The sequence below is a fragment of the Acanthopagrus latus genome, chromosome 9 (genome assembly GCF_904848185.1).
Source record: "Acanthopagrus latus isolate v.2019 chromosome 9, fAcaLat1.1, whole genome shotgun sequence".
Lineage (NCBI taxonomy): Eukaryota > Metazoa > Chordata > Actinopteri > Spariformes > Sparidae > Acanthopagrus > Acanthopagrus latus.
In genome coordinates, this window is record NC_051047.1 from 13,176,737 (window position 1) to 13,196,282 (window position 19,546).

A 19,546-nucleotide genomic window follows, 5' to 3' on the forward strand; every position below is an offset into this window, starting at 1 on the left:
ATTTTTGTTTGTGTTTGTGGTTTTTTTTTTGTTTTGGACTCTTGGTCAGACAAATAAGGACATTTGAACAATTTGTGTTGGATATTTTCGACACTAAATGTTAACAGTTCTTCATTTTTACCTATAGAGATTTGTGTAAGACATAATTGTCATATGAATTTATTAGTTAAGCCAAAAAATGTGTTTTATGAGGTCACAGTGAATTTGACCTCTGACCTTTGACCACTACATTCTAACCAGTCATAGTGAAAATGTGTAGCTAATAAGAAGAAATTCCTTAAATGCAATCTTGAAACATGGCGTTCACAAAAATGGGACATCATGAGATCACGGTGACCTCGGATAGACGTATGCATGTACATAGTGACCGTTAGTTGCAATGCTAATTTCAAAATACTAACGCTGCTCATCGTGAAGAAACAGCGTCAAGTGATGGTCAGACTGGTCAAAGCTGTTCAAAAAATGTCAGCAAAGGTGGCAGTAATAAATCTGCTAGCTGTGTAGAGAGTCTAAATCCTTTAAATGTCTAGAGACAAGATGGCAGAAGATATTGTTTTGAAATAAGGAGCGATGCTGCAAAAATAGAACATGTGGGCGATGGTAATCAAGCTCCAATGTTTGTATTCTCACATTGCAGCTATCCACTGTGTGTTTCACCGAGAGGCAGTTACAGGTTTCTGTAGTACTCACACTGTTATATGTGTCACAGAATAGGCTAATAAAGATGCAGGGCAGGTATGCTGTGGAGTGTCATGCTGTTGAAACCTCCCGACTGCCCGAGTTTTAAGATTTGCTATCTCGATGACAGCGGGAACCTGCCCTTGATAGCTGGCGGCAAACCTACGCTGTACAGTTTGAACCTCATTCACCCTGATCTACGCGGTTTCCTTCCTCCTGGCAAGGCAGTTATTCTTGCTTTAGACATGCAAAAACTGTATGTAGCTCTCACATATCGTGTGATCAGAGCTGATACAGTGTCTCTCTGCTCTCTCTGACTGCAAAAGCAGCAGCAGAGGCAGCTCAGTATGGTGCCAGCAGTGTTGGTTAATTAAAGCCGTGGGCAGACAGTGTGTAATTCACAGTTATTCTTGACACATGTACTGTTCACCACTAAATACTAACAATTAATCTTTCACGGCACAAAGACACAGTGAGATCTGTCAATCGCAAATCCGATACGATGAAAAAAAAAAAAGAACAAGGGCAGCAAGATGCTCAAAACGAGGTGATTGTCAACTGATATTTTCGAGGAGGATTCAGCGATTATTTCCCAGAGCTGCAAACCAGGAAAAAAAAAAACCCTCAACATGTGGTCCGTCATTATGATGTAAAATGGAGCCGCTAGACAGACGAAAGAAAAAGGGGGGTGGAAAGAATGTCTGTGTTGAATTTTTTCAACCTCTGTCTGAACTGAAAGTGAACCCGCTCGTCTGTGATGCCCTCACATTCACCTTTACAGCGACATTTTATATGCATACATCAGATGTTCAGCCCTAACCGGTCTGTAAACACTGACTTTACAAGCCAGTTCTAGTAAAACGGGGGTCGGTATTGTTGGGCCACAGCTAACACTACAATAATTTATCGGAGATAAAAAAAAACAAACACATTTTGTCGTCTCCTTTCCACTGAAGGTCCAAACATTTTGAGGGCTGGTGCTCTCTTTCATTTGAGGAACTACCACTGCACCGTCCTCGTGAAGGTTTCTCTAAACGAAAACGTTTTAAATGAATCCGACTGCTTCCCTTTACAAGGACGATGCTGTTATCCCTCCTCCCACTCTCTTGTTTTGTTTTGCTCTGTATCCTCTTGTCATGTAAAAGGGAGCGAAATTGAGTTAGAGACCTCTGTGGCAGCAACACATCTGCGGTAAGACCAAACCTGTGCATTGCTCCGAGAGTAGCAAAAAAAAACCACGTCATGGAAGAGCTTGTCTTTTTTTTGTCAGAAGGAAATATGTCTTTGTGTTGTCGAGGAACCAGCAGCTAATGTGCAAAAATGTGGCCCGCATGCACAGTGATGTTGGTAATTAAGCAAATGGCACTAAAGTACTGTGTTGCTGATTATATTGAAATGATAATACAAACTGATATATTACAAAGTGCGTGGCTATTATGCAGAGGCAATAATACATGTATTAAGATAATATCCTCTTTGTTTCAGTTAGAAATTACATAACCACAAGTCATCCACTGAGTTGAGCAGCACAGTTATATCGAGTTATATCTTTTCCCACATCCAAGTTTAGTTAAAGTACGATGTAGCAAGGTGCTGCATCTTTGCTGTTGAGCAAAGATAACTTAAGAGCCACATTCTCAGATTAAGAAATGAATCTACAATTCCACGCATTTAAATTGGGACACTCCAATCTGTACGTAAGGCAGTCTCAGTGCTTGCTAATTGTACGCCGATACTGTAAAAGTAGGTAAGGGAAGGGATTTAAAAACGGCTACCAAGCAGCTAAAAGCAAAACACATTAACCGCCTTTCAAGTGTTTTAATTACTGGATCTACCAGTCACAAAATGTGGGCGATTTGCCCAGATAACGCTGTGTATCATCACAACAACAGCTCACAAAATGCTTAATCATTCTTACACCAACACAAGGACACACACTGATTGGTAGATTCAAATACATGCACACCCCATTGTGTCTCACTTATAATTAAAAGATGGAAAAAAACAGGACATTCTTTTATATATTCAATTACTTTACTTATATGAGCAGAAAAGATATATGAGAGGAGGACAAGATAGAGTAACAAAAAAAATGACACTGCTATGGGCAGGCAGAGAGCGTGGCGATGGTATAAAGCCTGCAGTAACAAAACTGAAAAGGTGGAGGTGGAATCAGAAATAATGAGGTGATGAGTGGGTTGTCCCTGTGCCATACCTGAGGTGATCTACGGAGAAACACTAAATCTAGAAGACAAGAAAATCTGCCTGAGTCAAAAAAGGCTTTGTTTCCTTTGGTGGCTCATTCGCCGGGTTCCATTTCTATGTCGTTTGTCGTTATACTTTTCCATCTGTATTATGATGTATGATCGAACATGACTGCATCAAAATGTGAGGGTGCGGACCGCTGCCAGCCTCTACGGACTCAATAAAATATCAAAGGAGTTATTGATGACATTCAGCCAATAAATGTGTCGTTACATCTCCCCTCTTCCATTTCTATCATGTTACAACGCTGCTGTCGATTGAATCATCTGCCCCAGCTGTTGTCAGTTTGTGCACTACGACACATTGCTAACGTTAGCTCGCAAATGCTAGCTTGAGTTGCTGACGTTAGCCAGCTAGCAGTAATGTACTTGACATTAGGTGATGACAACGTTGCTACTTCTAAGTAGCTAACATTACGGTAGTACAGTAATGCTGGGTGAATACTGTGGAACTGAGACATTCTTACTTTTGTTTCTTCCACAAACTGGCAACTACCAAGAGTGTTGATCACTGAACAAAACCCAGATACCACGAGATACCAGAGTTATACTAGTGGCTGACAACCCTTGTTAGAAGCTGCAACCAACTGTCAAAATTCATCATTTTGGACCCAACAAAGATTCTGAATCACACTGACCTTTAAATTAAAAAATAGCATTATTTTACAAACTTTACAAACGTATATGTAATTCTGTTTCTTGTATTTGTAAATCTTCGTGTCTTTTGACTTATTATATTTTGTTATTATATGTTTCTGTCTATAAAACATCGTAGGGATTTTCCACAAAACATATGAAAGTAGGCAAAATTTTCATAATAAACCATTCCAGAAAATGTAGGACAGTGTAAACACATATAGAAGTGGTGCGCATGATATCAATATCAAGTAGATTATTAATTGGTTCAGTTAATATATATTTATTGTATGATTCAGAAAGTTTTTCCTAAGTATATCTGTAAAATATTACAACTATTTTAGCGGCACACTCGAGCCTCCATACAGAAGAGTGAGATAACATTTATCTTTTATCTCTGTTTCCCATACAATGTCTTTAAATATAATAAAGTTTATTGTAATGCCTCTTAAAGTGACACGTTTTTGTTCTCAACCTCGTCACATCAACAACAAAAAAAACCCAAAAAACGAGGAATCTGTTTCATAGTATTTTGACAGTCATTATGCAGCGGCTCATAGCAACAACAATAACTGCACGGTGAGCTCTTTCGCTTCACATTTCTCCGACACGTTCACGTTTGTTTTTCTGCGTCCGTTTTATCTCCTTGACTCAACAGATTGTGCACAAATCAAAACCATATGGACCTGTGTATTCAGGAAGAGCGCTGTCTCCTCCCCTCCAAGGCCACCTGCTAAACATGGCTGGATTCCCATTGTGCAGACAGCCATGCATCTAATGGCCCCCTAATCATACTCATTAGCTGCGAGTGTAGCGCCACAACGCTCTACACGGCAATCAGAAGGCGCACTGTGAGCTATGAGGTTAACAAGATGAAGGAAAATGAGCGGGGAGACTGTCACTGTTCAAAGACTGTTTTCACCAAGCATGTTTTGGAGAAAGAAAGTGGCTTGAGTTCATTACTAAAAGCAATATCCTGCTCCTCTCACTGTGAATTTGCTCTGACACGGCTCACAGTTTGTTGGTGCTGAGGCGGTTATATTTGTCCTGTTTTTCAAATTATGCAATCACAGCCAGTGTGTATTGGCATAATGTTTTCTTTTCTTTTTTTTTTCTGCTGTGTCACTCCTCCTTTTAGGGGACTGGCAACTGTGAATGTTCTAAAACCTCCCATATGGAGCCCAGCTTTGTGTATTAAATGCTTTGATTAGGTTGACTTAAGTACTTTGACATCTTTCTGTGCTTGTCTCGTTTCAGTCTCTGGTGAATCTGTCATTTTGGGGAAATCTGTTGAAGAGTCCTCCATAACACAGCCGCAGCACTCTCCGAACTACACCACATCTGTGTTAAATACCGTGAGTCACACTGTAAATATTAAATGACTACTGCCTTATTCATGTGCTCCCGTCACGCAGGCTAGACATGTGTTCCACCGAGAGATACGACAATTTAGCATCACCCAATCCCCCCCACCCCGCGCCCCCCACCGTAGCCTTGACAAACTCAGATGGCCATGGACAATCACAGACACGGACATTTGTTTATGCGTGAGTGTTACTCAAATTTAAAAAAAAAAAGAAAGAAGAAGAAGAAGAAGCTAAAGCTGGAACCATAACAGCCCCCGTGATCTGCCTCATCCAGGCACACTCTGCATCCAGGCACTTTCACTGCTCCTCACTTCTTATATAACTCCTCTGACATCACGCTTCTCATGCTATAACCCATGTGTGACAAGTGCCTCACCTCATACTCCACAAAGCATGCACATATACTGATCCTCTCACGTTGCAAAGATGCATCAAGGATGCAAGAATTTCAATGCGTGTCTTCTAATTATGATTAATATTTGGAGTGGAGGAAGTGACAACGTTGTGGACAAATAAATGGAGCACAGCATTTTGCAGAATCAGTCAGAATGTGGCATGCACAGGGGTTCATAAATGCAGCAGTATTTTTAGATCTAGTGTGAATCCGCGTCTGCACGTCTCCGGTGTGCAAAACAGAGCAAAGATCAGCCGCATCAACAGCGCAGATGAAAACGAGCAACACACTCACTTGTTGGAACGTGTGCACACAAACATGTGAAGAGCCAGTAGAGAGTTTTCTTTTTACCTGCCTGCGCAGATATCCAAAAGTGCCAATTACCGGGGATCAATTATGGCACTACAACCCGGCATCCTCTGAGGGACGTGCAGACTCTTCGGATTAAAAAACAAAGTCCCCCCCGCACAGGTGAATTTCCTCGTCAGCGGCAGCGACCGCATCGCACGCACTCTCCCAAAGCCCTCTCCTTGCGTTTTTGCGAGGCAGCACGAGGAGTGTGGTGGGTGCGTGAGAGTGCGAGAGAGAGTGAGAGGGAGGCAGGGGCAGAGTGTGCGCAGCAGTGGAGGGAACAGAGAATCAGTATTCTGAATGCACAGATGGAGACAGTGTGGAGGCAGTGACGTGGCTGGAATAATCACAGGTTGGCAGAGCATCTGAAACATCTGGGACAGCAGAGAGCTCCCCCTCTGTTTCTTTAAACACAGGGCACTTACTTGATGTAGCAGTCACGCCCCTCTCTACTGGTGCCCATGTCCCAGCCATTGGGGGGTCCCTGCGAAGCGCTCCAGGTCCCTGACGGGGGCGGCCAGCCGGAGGATTTGGTCCTGTGGCTGCAAGAGATTTTCAACATAAATCAGCTTTACATCATATTATGTGTGGTTTTATCTAAAAGATTTTCTTCTTCTTCTTGCATAACACCTGTAGTATCAAGCTGCGAGGATATCCGGAGACCTAGTTAATCGAATCGTTCGCAAAATAAAACTTGTTGTAGGAAATAATCAAAGACATAGCTCACGTGAAGCGATTCAACGCGAGTGATAAGAGAGTGAATCCAGCATGACAAACAATGTTCCAGAGCCACACACAGTTCACTCAGTGAATACAAATCAAATTAATTACGTAAGCTAGACACACAGGCGGAGTTGTCATGCCTCACTCTTACGCTTTGAGAGCCATGAAATTGCTTTTATTTCGAGATGTCAGCGTGTTCTTTAGTGAAAAGAAAGCCCAGAGGAACTCTCTTATAAAGTGGTTATTCCATTTGCATAATGCCATGAAGATTTGATAAAGTTTATCACAGAATACAACCGGCTATGACCATCTTTTCACAAAAAAAGAAATAAAACAATTATTGTGGGCTTTTGTATGCGAGATGGCGGCCGGCTGAATCTCAATTTCAGCTGATTTTTCTGATTTTACCAACAAAAACACAATTCTGCACTCAGCCATCCCACCACTCTGTGCTACAAGTTGGCAGAGTGCAGGTATTCATAGGAACCGTAATTGGTTAAAATGTTTTCATCTCTCTTTTTGTCTGCGCCCCCCTCGATCCTCGCCCTCCCTTTATCTCTGTCTTTCTGTCTGCGCACTGGTGATGCTATGAAAGCGGTGGCAGTAAGTTATGTCACTTCAAAGGCTTGTCTGCCGTGTAACAGGGCTCTTCGCATTCATTATTCAAAGCTCCTCTTTCTTCCCCTCTAAATGTTTCCCCAGTTACTGTACCGGCGATAATAAATTGTGCGCAGGGGTGTGTGCCTGTATCTGTGTGTGAGTCTTCGCGTGGGCGTGCCTGTGAGCACACAGTCTGTGTCGGCGCACGTGCCCGTTTCACGAGATATGAATAAAAACGCTGCCGACACGAGCCGAGAGAAAGAAAAATATTGCAAAGCGAGGGTTGGCTACAATATGAAGTACATCCTAGGGTCACTTCAGCTAATTAACAAAACACACCTACTACTACTGGGTGCATTAAACCATAGTTAATTCATGAAAGAGTCCCTTGCTGTAGCTGAACGTGGCGTCTTTTTCTTTTTGTGCACCACATTTCAAGTCGACACAGGAAGCGATGTGATTTTCTTTCCCGATACAGCGCCGCGTTTGGGGGATATTAGCGTTTCCACACAGATATGGATTTATCTGACCCACAGCACATTAGCTTGGAGCAGGCCTCCAGTATGGTGTATATTTAGAGCACATTTCCTGCAGCACAAATGATGTGTGTGTGTGGACAAAACTGGATACTGTCTGACACTGTCGGAGCCATGTTCGCCTCATCGATGAGTCCCACTTGTTAGCCTACATTTCAGCTTCTGGGATAGCAGCCATGTTGAAGGGGCTCTATGTAGTTTTTGGAGAAGAGATTTTTTTTAATATTTACAATATTATTGAGGTTATGTTATGAACTAATTATTTTTCTATAACTGAATGAACACAAGCTGTTCTTAGAGGAAAAACACTGTTCCCAGAACACTGTTTGAAGCTAGTGGTGTGGCAGGGTCCGCCACATACAAACAAAGTAAAGCAGTATCAGTTTGTTTATTTGGTTCCTTCAGTTACAAAACAAAGATAGATGTGTGTTGAGTTTGTTTAGGCGTAAAATTAAATCATAAAATAGGTCAGAATGAAGATCTTTCTCTTCTGATTAAAAGTTCTTCCACAAAATTACGCAGTGCATCTTTAACATGAGCAGAACGACATGTCTGAGTCAAGAGATCCAATGTATAAAAAGTCGATGAACTGTAGCCAGCGGTGTTTTCGCAGGAGTACACCTTCAGCAATGACACGTTTAACCCTTTCCAAATGTCTGCAACACAACAAAGCGCATGGTACTCACAGTTTCAGATGCTGTGCCCACAGAATTTGTTCCGGGGCCGACAAATTCCTCCCCAAAATCCACTTTCTGTCCCTCAGCCACAAAGTCTCTGCATTAACGCCACAGCCATAGACACTGCGATCTTTGATTTCTTTTGTGTGCAGGCGGGAGGTGCATTATGCCATTGAGTTGCAGCACTCCAGGCTTCAGAGAGAGGGGCTGAAAAGGTTCACCCGCACTGGTGGACAGTGAAACCGATCCTCCTCTGCCGGCATTAATAAGTAATGCCTGCACAGTCACATCGGACCAAGTAATCGAGCGCCAAGTGGGCAAGCCACGCTGCACAATTCATGAACAGGTTACCCAAGAGTCAGAGCGAGGACAATTAGCAGAAGAACCTGGAAGCTAACGTGGAATTCTCTCAGGACAAACTGCACCAAAACAACAAAACGCACAGCAAACTGTGTTTATCCTCGGATTCCACTTACGTTACTATTCAGGAGCAAACAAAAAGTCATCTTTAACAGACGCTACAAGAAAAATGACTCATAGCGTGTAAAAATCAATAAAGTACAATATGCAACTCTGAAAGCCTTTGCAACCGCAGCAAATAAACATCTGGGTTACATCATCGAGGTTCGAAGACTAACACACAATTTGGTTTAGAAAGACTTCATTTTGTGCATCTTGTGATGATGAAAAGTGGCTAAAGTCACACAACCTTGTCATTTGTGATTTGGAAGATATTATTGCAATTGTCCTGCCTGAGAGATGAGGAAAAGATCACTTTTCAGTCCCTCATAAAACTTGCATGAACAACGTGATCCTCGCTTTATCACAGTCGTTCACTTTCGCTTTTCATCTCTCTGAACGCAGGCTGGTTGTGACGAAGCATTCCGCCACGTTCTCCGAGGCTGAGACCTTGTTCATGTTGAGAGTAACTATGCATTATGGACAAGGCCCAGCTAAGGGGAGCACATTCCAACGCAGACACTCAAGTTAAGTTGAATAATTTACACCAACGATCTGCATGTGGGCTGGCTATATGAGACCACACTCTGGTGCCACATGCCCGCCATTACGCATATTGAGAGTTTAAGTGGCGTGTTTCATCGCGGAGTGTTCGGAAAGTTATCTTCTCTGCATCTGCTCATGATCTGGCTTGCATTTTCTGCACATGCTCATTGCCTGAAGATCCCAGCATACACTGGGTGAGACAAAAAAAGGGGGCATCCAGGACCGGTCCAGAGAGGTTTATTAACCTCCATTTTCCTTTGGATACACCATCGTCAATAGGGCATCACATTGTTCTCCTCCAGTGCAGCCAGTTTGGTAACCCTGCATATTATTTCAAATTGTACTTATTGTAATACTTCTACTGTTGCTGTTGTACTAAATTCTGATTTTAAAATGTAGATAACTTTGTATAAGAACAAGTACCCAAGAAATTACTTCCTTACAATAATTTCGAGTAGTTGGAATCCGTAACATCCACCCCTGCATTTTATGCAAGTTTTTCTACATGACTTGAGTCAATGTGAATAAAATAGTTGGATTAAATCTGGTTAATGCAAACATGAACCCTACATGAACTTTACGACTTTATTCAGTTATATTGTACACAGGTGGGGGAGGACTCTACATGAACATAATGAGCTATTCAAGTGTTTATTATTCTATTATTGTACATTAAAATAATTTCAAATTGATTGTTCTGTCACCTGAAGTAAATCACATGAGTAGTTATTTAATTAATTGATGGCTCAACATAACTTAAAAGACCCTTTAAATTGAACTTACCTATGTAATAAAATTAGATAAATAATTAGTATTACTTTATAGGACACACATGTCAATAATACATTATAATGCATTATTCACATACTTATATTGTAATGCATCAGAATGTACTATAATCTGTGCAATCATGGCGCTTGGATATTCCTAATGCATTATAACAATAATGACAAGTCATTGGGACCCTTATGTCTATATTGCATTATACTGCTAAGTGTTACAGTAGCAGTAGTCATGTGCAATTATCAATATTCAAAGAGCTTTAAAACAATAATGGCTTCACATCTTACAGCATTGTGTAATGACTTGTAAGGTCGTGTATCAATTCTCTATAATTGCTTATCACTCACTGTAAAAAAAAGTCACTGTTGTAATACATAACGACAGGGAAGTAATTAAATCCCTGTAATAGGCAGATGTGATCCATTAAAAAGCGGTTATAAATTACTAACTTAAGTGTTCATTGTTTGCTGTATGAAATGCAATAACAGTATGCGAAACACTGTACAATGTATTTTTTTAACACGTGTACAAGGAATGGATTACTCCTCTGCACGTTGTTATTTTTCATTACCTTATGATCTTTGCAGTAACAATGAGTTGCGATCATGTGTGCTTATAACGATGATGTGGTGCATTATAACGTGTTATAAATATGTTCATGATGATGATGATGTTGATGATGTCTTACATGTCATTATAAACATGGGACTCCAAAAGTGTGTTACCGAGGAGGTGAGTCAGGCATGTTTTCTTTTGAGTGGTTCCTGAATCCGTGCATTTACAGCACTGCATCCTGTGGACCTGAAATCACCTCCACTCCACTGCCATCGCCAATCACTTAACACTTGCATACCAAACTCTCCACAAAGTCGGGTCAAAACAGATGCTATTTTCCTCTCCCTCCTTGAGTGACGGGAGGTGAAGTGCTCCGAGCGTGACTTGAGATACGCGGCGAATAGGGTGGTGACGCCACTTACTCTGCGCTCTCGGATTAAACAGAGGCACTTATGCAGAGCGAGACCACTGATGTGATTCTGTTTGGATATGAAATCTGCAGAGAGACAGATGAGATGACCATCTCCTGGGAGGAGGCCGGGGGAGTGGAGCGGAGAAGTGGCTCAGACAGAGAGGAACTTCTCTGATTAAAGGCCCTGTTCCTCCGCTGCCTCCCTTCTGTTCAGGCCACAAACGCGCTGCCTTTTGTTTCAGAAAACAGCTGCCCTCTGCTTGACTTCTGAAACCACCGCCACTGCTCTAATCCTCCGGTCAGTATGGCAGAACAATAGAACATATCTGCTACTTATTTCACACAATATGTGGATTACGTGTTGCTGCTCTCGCTTATTTGGTGACATGCAGATCATGATTTTTATCCACTTTGGACAAGAAAGCACCAGGTTTTTCCTGATGCGCAACTTGCGAACAAAGATGAAATGACATCAGCAAAACCAATGTGTGTGAAACCTTCCGCACAGTAACACTTCAGAATGAGAGGGTCTGTTTTCCAGCTGAATATTGTATTTCTGTGTTTGTCTTTGGAAGCACTGATATTGTTGCCATGGGAAACTGCACTATCCTGAGCTGCTCTCTGGTGCCTCTATACAGAAAGGTTTTTTGGTTAGTTTATCTCCTCTGAGTGGGAATAAAACTGCATCTGGGAAACAGGCCACCCACTACGATACCTCCTGCTATTTCACCGCAAGTGAGCGAGTGAATGAGTGAATGAGTGAGTGGGTCTCAGGTCTACCTGTCAAACAGCCCAACAACAACACAGCGCTGCATCAGCCTGGAATCTACTCCTCACATTAGACTACGAAACGATGGACATCTGTGTTTTTATGACTCGTTTTCCCAAGGCTCGCATTGCACTGCATGCACAAAACACTGACCAAATATAGTGGTGAACTTAGCCTGCGGTCACTCGGACTTGAATTCTCCAGCACCTCATTGTGCTACTCACTGCTTTTATGCTAAAAGCTCTACAGGACAGAACAAAATAGATGGCTGCCTGAGACCTCGTCCACCACGCAGCCAGCTGGCTTCCATTCCCGACCCTCGGCCATTTCTGATCCACTCCGACCCCGAGAGCTTCTCATTTGCACGACTGACAGATCTTTTGGTCTTTGTGTACTCTGATGTACATTTAGGCTAATCAATTTGTGTCCAGACCAGTGATTTCCTGTGCAAAAACTTTGCAGTCAAAACATCCTGAACAATGGCCCACATAATGGATTTTTTTCTATTTTTTTTGGTAAGAAACAGCCAGGAGTCAAGTCACGCAGTCAATCTAAATTTGCTTTAACTGTCTTCCATATTATTCATGTGGAAGGAAAAAAAAAAAAATCACGCCAACGCCATCCACATAAACAACTCCACTCGCACATTAAATGAATGCATCCATCTGTTATATAAGAATGACTAAAAATATTGCACACCAACAAATAAACCGAGCGCTTTTTTAAAGCATGCCATGCGAGCATGCCCTGCAATCACCTACATTTTAGCAACCCCACTGAGTGAGGCAATCACAGCGATTGAGTGATAATTGACACTTTCCACATTAAAACGTGAAGTTCGTGCTCATTATCTCCACTGCACCGTTGCCAACACCCCATTCATAACACCCACGGGGTGTATTAAAAGTGTAACAGCGCCTCCGGCTAAGTTAAGCCAAAGTTCGACATTGAAAGATCAGAACAGAGCAGCTTAAACTCCTTTGGTCAAGCTTGCTTTTTAAGATACGAGAAGACAGAGTGTGACAGCTCTTTCAATAACAGAACATGAGACGTGTGGAAAGGTTGTTAGAGTTAAACTCAACAAAGAATGGGAGAGAAATGAAAGCAAGAGCATGCTTTTGTTGCTGACAGCAGACACATCTGGAGGCGTCGCGAGGTAGGAGGAAGAGACAACGGGGAGGGGGAGTGCTCTTTTTCTTGTAATGTAATTCTGTACATACATACATACATACATACATACATACATATACACACATATATATATATACAGTGATTCGTCCTCTGTAAAATGTTTTATCAACCTTAGCACAAAAGCATCCCGCTGACTTAAATTCTGGCTGGCAGCCAAGCAGGAGGAAACAAAAAAGAAAAAAAAAAGCCAGTGGTAACTCATAATGAGGGATAGCACTGTGTGGCGTTATTAACAGTGACAGGATGCAGTGACGTTGGTGTTCCACTGGGAGCCGCATCATAAATGCTGCCATGGAGGGATACTAAGTGGGGAAACAACGGTGCCATCATCTGATGCAAAATCCCTGCTACTGTACCTGCCCACTCTGCTGTGGGAATGAAAAATGCACGTGAGAAAAAAAAAAAAAAAACACAACAAAAAAACACCAACATGATTATCTGACCAATTAATAAGAAAAAATGAAGCAACTGATAAAGAATGTGTCATGTGCAGTCTGTTGATGACTCATACGTGAAATTAAATGGCCATCCCTGTGACACATTACAGCCCCCCTGATTTTATATCTCACATTTATGATCAGCTGTTCCCACCGCTAGTGGTCTGTGGTGTCTCTGATGGAGCCAAATCCCCTAGGAGGATTACTGTCCACTGGGGCAGATCAGCTCAATCTAGCAGACCCACGGGTGCATAAGGTGAGCTGTCAGCGCCGGCGATGAATGAATTCCTCGTGACTGTCGGTTTGACGTACACTTCAAATGTCAGGGACTTGCCATCACTTTCTATTTTCACTTCTCTCTTACACAGAAATGGAGAGAATAAGAGAATAACGGAGTGAGAATAGGATTGTTTTATTTCTGTTACATTGCTTTAACTGTAATCCAACAAGATTGAACTCCTCTACATCATCTTCTGGCCATTGGTATATGAACTTCACCACTTAGTCGGTAGCAAATCTCCACTGATATTTAATGGTTGTTATGACCAGGGATCAAGCACAGTTATGTATATAAAGACAATGTTTCTATTAAACTCCCACAAATGACTCACAACTCTAATATGAAATGGTAACCATTATCTGTGGTGACTGAAGTGAAATGCGGTTGATTTTCCAGAACATTCATGCTTCCATGGCATCACGAAACACACAAAGCAACAGACCGCGAGCGCTGTCCGCAATCCAAGGAATTTGCGAACTTACATACAGACAGTTTAGATACACGAGCCGCATTGGCTCCCGCATCCACCCCCACTCCCTCACTTGCTCATTCTCTTCCCATCATACATGACTGCACAACTTGCTCTCTTGAGCAATCAATAACTCGGCATCTTTAACGGCCCCGGTGCATGCGTGATCACCGTGTTGCTCTCTGAATCTATATGGGAGTACATGACACAACCTACTAGGAGAATGAACTGGCACATTAAACACAGGCAAGCAAAACAGCAGCAGCATCCAGTGGACTCACCCCGGCAGCTTTGGCATCTTCACAAAGCTGAACACATCCATGTGTGCTGCAGACTGCAGTCAAGGCTACAAATTTAACATCTACTTCACTCCGGCTCCATTGTCCCACACTGTCTTTGGCGGTGAGGAATAAATAATTCAGGAAAAAAAAAAAAGTGGAGCTCCCACAAGTCAGGTGGAGAGATTAGTCCTGTTGTCTGGGCTTCTGCATGGCTGAGTGATTGCTGTGTCCTCGCCTCAGCAGCGCAAATCCACAGCCCATGGAAAAGGATCTGGCAGAGCAGCTTCCCCTGGTTACATCCTTCAAAGCATGCCTCTGTTAGCTGCGTTAAGCCACCTTCATTTAATTTCCATCGCGGTGGAATGATGTGCGGGAGCCGCACAGTAACAACAGCTTTGGAAAGGGAGGCAGAGAGAGCCAGGGGCAGAGGGAGAGAGAGGGAGGGACAGGGGTGGCGGCGGCGGTGGGAGATGAGAGTGGAAGAGAGAGGAATGTGAGAGGATGTTGTGTGTGTGTATGTGTCTGTGTGTGTGTGTGTGTTTGTGTGCATACATATGGCAACGAGGGCCACGAGAATCACCACTGAAGGATGCAGCCAGCTCCCAAGAATTCCCCAAAGGCTCGCCTCATCAATCCTCAAGCCCCGAGGTGTGTTTCCAGAGAGCGGGAACAGGTTAAAAAGGATGAGAGAGATGAAATGACAAGGACACACACATACACTCACACACGTGCGCGCGCATAAACTGCATGATGTGCTCATAATGTGAGTGCAACAGAGGAGCAGCTGTGGGGACAGGAGGACCTGATGTGTCCCCTCCCCAGCTGAATCTCTGCCTCACAGCTGCACATTAGGATGCCCCTACTGTATTTGTTTTGACCTTTCCAAACAGTTCAGCTGTGAAACGCTTGCTCTCAATGAGGCCGTTCATTTGTGAGAGGCCCCTCCGAACACTTCAGCAATCAGCCTGGCACAAACAAACGGACACGGAGCCGATGCGAGAAGATCAGGATCGCAGAACTCCATTGTGGAGAACAAGAGGCGGGTTTGTGTGATAAATCAGTGCCCAAGAGGAAGAGAAGATGAAGGCTGCTGTGATTCACGGCGCTTCATGTTAACAAATGCTTCAAGCATCTCGTTTTCTTTCTGATATTCCTTTAGATCAAAAACACATCCCCGAGAATTTTCATATCTTGCTCCATCTCGTTCAAGATGTGCAGCAATTCCGGCGTTTTTTTTTGTGGAGGGGCATTTCCTATTTCACGTCAGGGTGCGAAGGCTGATAAATTGAGCAGGAGGGGAGAGGAGCGCAATTTTAACCCTTTATTGGGCGAGTGACTATTTTTGGTAATTTCCGCACACTTTGCAAATGGCCACCCTCCTGTATGTCAGTTAGATCAAGAACCATGTGGTCTTTACTCAGCCAATCAGAAGAGATCACCCTACATCACAGATCACATGACTGTGGCGTTCGACCAATCAGCAGAGACCTGGAGTCCATCTAACTTTCTCTTTCCACTGATGGCGCTAAAAGACGCTAAAGAGACCGAGCTGCCCGTAAATTTCTGTACTAAACTTCGAAACTAGCCATGGTAAGTTGATGAATTTCACACATTTTATAGTTAAATAGTTGTGCTTAGTAATGACATATGTGTTTTTTGTGGAGGACTTGTGGAAATTTGTAAAATTACAGCTTGAAAAATGCAGGCACCATATTTGATCATATGCCCGGTTCACCTAAAAGAGGGATTTCATTAGGTGTGTCCATTTTTGGACATATGCCCGATGCATCTAACATTGCATGCTTATAGCATTTTCTTGATTAAAAAAAACAATACAACTAAAAACATTATGTTTAAATGTTGCCAAAGGTTTTTATAATACGATATAGTAATTCAGGGATAATTTTAACCGATTTCTAGAAATATTAAAGCTATAAATAGTGAAAAATTGTGATTTTTGTCAGTTTGTGACCTTTTAACAACTGTTATATTTTTTTAGGCAATGTCTGCCCGCATGTTTTATGCCAAGAAGCAGAATACTGTCGTGCCCACCCACCCTGCCATCAGTGATGATGATGAGGAGGATGATGATGATGTGGCAGACCCTGATTTTGTCCCACCCACCCACAACCAGGACATTCCATGTAGTGATACTGACCCCTCTGCCAGGAGGAAATGGATCCAGCCTGTGGTGGAAGTGCTCCAAGAAAATGACAGTGAGGACAGTGAGTACAGTGAGGATGACAACGATGATGATGATGACGATGATGATGATAATGTGCAGCCAGCAGTACAAGCCCAGAGGCCAAGGCCTGGCAAGTCGGCACCCAGGCCAACCACTTGGCATAAAGTTGACCTGAACAACACAGCCCTTCCTGAATACCAGCACGCTGCCCCAGACTACATTGACATGCCTTTTCAGTACTTTATTAGGTACTTTGATGCCCAAATAATCAGTCACATAACATATCAGACAAACTTGTATGCTGCTCAAAAGGACATCAACACCACTTTCTCCACCAATGAGAATGAAATAATGACCTTTCTGGCCATCCTCATCTATATGGGTGTTGTTCAGCTCCCCTCTGTTGAAGATTACTGGGCCATGGAAACCAGGGTCCCTCAAGTTGCCGACCTGATGTCATCAAAGAGGTTCAGGCTGCTGAAAAGGGTTATCCACTTCAATGACAACACTCAGATCCCTGGCACCAGCGACCGTTTCTTCAAAGTCCGGCCCCTGTTCAGCTATCTCAATAATGCCTTCAGGCGTGAGCCACAGACCCCCAAACAGTCTGTAGATGAGGTTATGGTTGCCTACAAAGGGAAGACAGCTGGCAACCTAAGGCAATATATCAAAAGCAAGCCAGACAAGTGGGGTTTTAAGTTGTTCGCGAGGGCTTCTGAGGACGGCTTCATCCATGACATGGTGCTCTACCAGGGCAAAACTACCCTGGAGGCCCATGATGTACCCCAGACGCCTGAACAAAAAGTGCTGGGTGCCACCAGTCAGATTGTTGCTGTCCTGGCAAGTACCATGTCCTCCCCCACCACCACAGCCATCTTTGCTGACAACTTTTTTACCAGCATGGAGCTAGTGCGGTACCTCAGAGATCAGAATTGCAGGTACACAGGGACAGCAAGGGACAATAGAATAAAAAATCCTCCACTCAAGTCCATCAAGGAGATGGAGAAGAAGGCTGTACCCCGTGGCACTTATGACTATGCTACCAGTGATGATGGGATACTGGCCGTCAGATGGAAGGACAACAGAACGGTCACTCTGCTGTCAACAGACATGGGGGTGGAGCCGATGTCCTCAGTCATTAGGTACTGCAGTGAGACCAAGATGAAGGAGCCTGTGAGCTGTCCAGCCATCATCAAGAGTTATAACGCCAACATGGGGGGCATTGATAAAAGTGACATGTTGGTACACCTCTACCGCACCCCCATGAAGTCCAAGAGGTGGTACTTGCGTCTGTTCGCATATGCCGTGGATGTCAGTATCACAAATGCCTGGGTTGTGTACAGACGGGATAGTATGGCCCTTGGAGTGAAAGACCAGTCTCTGAAAGATTTCAGAATCCAGGTGTTCAGGGGTGCCAGCGGCCAGACATCTGCCAAATCAAGCTCCAGAAGAAGCTCATCCTCATCTGTTGAAAGCCTGAGCATGTATGTCGCTGTACCTGAGCCTGTGCGGGGACACCGCAGCCACACACCAAATGAGGCTGTGCGCTTTGACCTGTCCCTCTTCCATGCCCCTGTACATGACAAACGCCAGACCTGCAAGTACTGCAGCCGGAAAGGCAACATTGTGAGGTCAAATGTGGTATGCAGGGTCTGCAAGGTCCACCTTTGCATGAACAGTGAGCGCAACTGCTTCATTAGATACCATGAATAAGAAACATGAATGTTGAAAGTTGTACTGTGTATGTTATATAGTTTCTAAAGTTATGATGAATGTTATACTGTTATACAGTACATAAAGATTTACTGTGCATGTGATACTGTATGTTATACAGTATATAAAGTTGTACTGTGTGTTATACTGTTATACAGTACATAAAGATGTACTGTGTATGTGATACTGTATGTTATACAGTATATAAAGTTGTACTGTGTGTTATACTGTTATACAGTACATAAAGATGTACTGTGTATGTGATACTGTATGTTATACAGTATATAAAGTTGTACTGTGTGTTATACTGTTATACAGTACATAAAGTTGTATTCCTGTATGTTCCTTTCACCTTAGAGGTGTTTTTGTTGTATATGTAACATATACACTTAATGGATTTTTTTTTTTACTACTGAAGGGCAAGGAACCAAATATGGTAACTTCGTTTACTTTGTTTTTCTGCAAGACAATGGAATTTTTTGAAAATGTTGAAAACAGAAATAAACTCTGGTTATGGCACAGACACATAGTCTATAGTTGATTTTTTGAATTTCATAGTATTTCAATGAGTGCCCTATAAAGGGTTAAAACCAGCTATAGGATAACATCACATTTCGGTCCGGATGAAGAATCACCACGCGATCATTTTCCCAAACAGGAAGAGCCACCCTTCATAAATCACGCCGGCGCATACGAGGCGCCCCTGTACATCCGTCGGAAAAACCACCAAGAGCCAATTAGCCTCGTCTCTGATCCGGAGAGGTCTGATACTTCTTCATGTGGCGTGGACAGCTTTGATAAAAAGGGAACTTCTCGAGGAAAATGCAGTCAATTTTACTTTCTCGTCCTGATCGCATAAAACTGACACTGAATAGATCCTAGAAAAGGCATCCGCTTCACTTCCATGTGCTTGAACACAGCATCAACAAGTCAGTAAAAAGTCTTGAAAAAAAACCTGCGTAATACTTTTTACCCCACAGTGTTGTCAAAATTAACTTAAAGGGTAAAAAGAGGACCTTCCTGCATAACTAATTATATTCCGCTCGAATCTCCGCTGGGAGCTTGACAGAATAATAAACACTGCGATCGATAAAAACGTCAGGTAGTAATGGATAAATAAATTCAAAAAACGTAGGATGCAAATTGAGGAATTTTCAAGCCACGATTTGTTAGTGCCTCCACAGTCAAGTAGCAGGCGTCCTATATTAAAATGCCACAACTTGTAAGGCTCTGCGGGGTG

The 19,546-nt window shown here is 42.9% G+C and overlaps 2 protein-coding genes across 6 annotated transcripts in view; one reads left to right on the forward strand and one right to left on the reverse strand.

Annotated features, from left to right (window-relative positions):
* Positions 1–14,857, reverse strand: part of frmpd4 (FERM and PDZ domain containing 4) — a 31,594-nt gene extending 16,737 nt beyond the window's left edge. For 2 of the 5 annotated variants that reach the window (XM_037109356.1, XM_037109355.1), the window contains exons 1-2: positions 14,409–14,857; positions 6,116–6,232 (exon numbers count right to left, since the gene is read on the reverse strand). In XM_037109356.1, coding sequence (XP_036965251.1) covers positions 6,116–6,232; positions 14,409–14,449 — 158 coding nt within the window. In that variant the 5' untranslated portion in view covers positions 14,450–14,857. Of the gene's footprint in view, positions 1–5,690; positions 5,963–6,115; positions 6,233–6,320; positions 6,515–14,408 lie in introns of those variants that run through there. The other 3 variants (XM_037109359.1, XM_037109358.1, XM_037109360.1) reach the window with 3 other exon arrangements.
* A 955-nt stretch (positions 14,858–15,812) lies between these two features.
* On the forward strand, positions 15,813–18,870 carry LOC119025631 (piggyBac transposable element-derived protein 3-like). The gene is made up of 2 exons (XM_037109368.1): positions 15,813–15,998; positions 16,408–18,870. The coding sequence occupies exons 1-2, from the start codon at positions 15,996–15,998 to the stop codon at positions 18,304–18,306; spliced, it is 1,902 nt and encodes a 633-aa protein (XP_036965263.1). The 5' UTR covers positions 15,813–15,995; the 3' UTR covers positions 18,307–18,870.
* The last annotated feature ends 676 nt before the right edge of the window (positions 18,871–19,546 follow it).